The sequence below is a fragment of the Sphaeroforma arctica genome (genome assembly GCF_001186125.1).
Source record: "Sphaeroforma arctica JP610 unplaced genomic scaffold supercont1.866, whole genome shotgun sequence".
Lineage (NCBI taxonomy): Eukaryota > Ichthyosporea > Ichthyophonida > Sphaeroforma > Sphaeroforma arctica.
Window position 1 is genome coordinate 21191 of NW_014039692.1, and position 2819 is coordinate 24009.

The 2819-nt window shown below is 47.5% G+C and overlaps 1 protein-coding gene across 1 annotated transcript in view; it reads left to right on the forward strand.

Annotated features, from left to right (window-relative positions):
* SARC_08988 (hypothetical protein) overlaps positions 1-2819 on the forward strand; it is a 7673-nt gene that overhangs the window by 2255 nt on the left and 2599 nt on the right. Inside the window, exons 2-5 of the mRNA XM_014297016.1 lie at positions 453-539; positions 1069-1198; positions 1922-2048; positions 2441-2652. Of these exons, the coding sequence (XP_014152491.1) occupies positions 453-539; positions 1069-1198; positions 1922-2048; positions 2441-2652 (556 nt within the window). The remainder of the gene's footprint in view (positions 1-452; positions 540-1068; positions 1199-1921; positions 2049-2440; positions 2653-2819) is intronic.

The window sequence follows — 2819 nt, forward strand, 5'->3', positions numbered from 1 at the left end:
TATACATCTCGTTCTATACGAACCACGTCTACCCGTTGATACAAGCGTGCCCACATGACAGGATCACAGTGACTGCCCTTGTGCTCATATTTTTTGTCTTGTTTTGTTCTTATACCAACATTTTCCACTGCTTCGCTAAGGCTCGCTAGCCCAGCAGCAGATAAGTTGTATAAATGAAGAGCTTCAATCGTGGATAGAATTAGCACTGCGTGATTTTGGGTTGGTTGTTGGTCTCCGTATAGTTGCCTACATCTGGTGGCATTCGTTGTGTATAGAGTGCGTATGTCTATGCGTGTTCGCGCTTTATCCCTCTCTCCATTGAACCTGTGCACGTAGCTGTCTCAGTCACATGTGAGGTGTATTTTGGGTTTTCCTATGCATCGACAACACCCCAAAGTGTGATAGTTTTAACTATTCCTGTGTCAATCCACAACCCAGGTACTTTAACTGAGATCAAAGCACGGACAAGACGAGAGGCGGACAAGAAAACTAAGATCCTGTCACTGACATGTGGGTACAGGATAGCCAAGGGAGAGCAGGTACGGTATGGGACCAGAGGTGTTCCTTCGTATGCACGCAGTTACATTGAGTGTTGGCTGCACTTCTAGTAGTTCATTGTGCTTCGCTGCTACATATAGCTGAGTTCCTGGGTGCATATTGTGATGCTTACTTGTGTATATGCCGAGTGTATTTGTAGTTACAGTTGCCACAGACTCTCTTACGTATGCTGGTTGTTGAATTCGATATGGTATTTGAGAACTAAGAATGGACATGCTGTGGCTGCATCTTATAAAGGGTTATGTATGATGCCACCACCAATCTCAAGCTCCATGAGAACACGCGAGGCGTGTGTATGTATCGCAAGTACATACAACAAAGTTGTCAAACGCACTCCCTATATATATCAGCTTTGCTATAGCCGAGGATACGCACTTATGACGAGCAGAGATACCAGATATGCCAAACACCTGTCTCGTCTACCATTGATACAAGGGATATGTTTGTCTATAGTTCGATCAGATCACCCCATCTCAAGCTTCTTTCGGCACGCCGCCCATGACCATGCAGGTGTGCATAGACTATGGACCGAAGGGGAACGGCGATCTGTTGCTGCATTTTGGCTTTGCTCTCGAGAACAATATCGCAGACATCTATACCTTGTACTACACCCACAAAGGCACGGGCCCTTCCGCGTCAAGTAAGTGCTTGACCTACATCCCGGAACAAGGTGCACGATTGTATGTTTGTCCGTGTGTGCTCTGCCTCTGAATGTCCCCTTCCGCATCAAGTAAGTGCTTGACCTACATCCCGGAACAAGGTGCACGATTGTATGTTTGTCCGTGTGTGCTCTGCCTCTGAATGTCTTCCATGCGCGTGCTGTAACGCATCTCTCGGTGCATTCCGAATGAGACATCGTACTCTCGGCCGTCCAATGGCACATGGTCTGCGTGTTAGTCTACGCTTCTAATTACCTACATGGTGTGCCGCGAGTGCTCTCTATACGGCTGCTGCAATGCAACTGTTTCCGTTGGCGTTGATTCGCTTGCGGTCGCCAAAGCTTTCTTACGCCGCACTACATGATTCGTATGGCGAACGAGGCAGACCTCGACGTTTTGTCGCCGTCGCTTACAACTGTGTCCATGCACAGCACATGAACCCGTGTTCGCACCTGTTACGCACGTATGTGTTGCTTATACATCTGGGGTAGCTACTGTGAACTTCCTCCGATAATTGTGCACATACGCAATACGTGCAGAGTACACAAACAAAAGCGTGCGTTAGTACAAGACCAAGACCATGAACTATACGAAGGGGAAGTTTCCGAGACACCGGACATACTTGATCTCTAAGCCGTGCACAGGTGATTGCCTCCACTGCCGTGTGAGCGCTAATATGGTGTCGCATCTGTGTACTTGTGCAGATGATACACCCGCAAAGGTAAGTAAATTCCGACTCTTCCGGGGCGATGTTCTTCCTTTGGAGCTGTTGAACGCCGCGCGTATCACCGTCGCAGATGAGAGGGAGCGCGAGACCTTGCGCAAGCGGAAGTAAGTGTGTAGCTATGAGTCGGTCTGTACCGAACAGTCTGTATTGAATATCGATATATCAGCACAGATCAGCGATAGGTTGGCCACTAAATGATAGGGCGCACAGACACCAAACTCCGATTTCCCAGGACAACAGCGGTGGCGGGCTATGGTTTAACACGAGTGACAGTCCCTCTTATTGTTGCGTGTATTTATGGCCTTCTGACGCGCCTGTCTGACACTATAGAGGCGGCCACATACATAGTCTGTAATTTTTAGGAGGCTATGGCTCATATTCCTTTCGGTGGTGTAGTATACAGACGTTTCATGTCTTGCAACGATAGCTGTCCAATTGCGCCTGTGAATTGCATTGACTTGGGTTTAACATTCCAATCCATTCACCATCTTTTCAGGCGTGGCGTAGAAGTAGACTTTGCCTTGATCGACAGTGTGTACGGAACAGAGGCAAGAGAGTTTATTCAGCAGAATGACTGGGGACATGCCTACAATTCGTTGAGTGACTCTCGGCCGACAGACGATGAGGTGGCAGAGAGTGTCACGACCACGGACACGTGGGACGTATACGATGTGGGGGAGATCATTAGCCAAGCGAACGAGGAGAAAGGTGCTGCTATATATGTGCCTACAAGTGTATGTATATGCTATCCAGATAACAAATGGGTACAATTATGCGTATAAATATATATAGATATATAGATACATATATATATATATATGTGTGTGTGTGTGTGTGTGTGTGCGTGTGTGTGTATGTGTGTGTGTGTGTGTGTG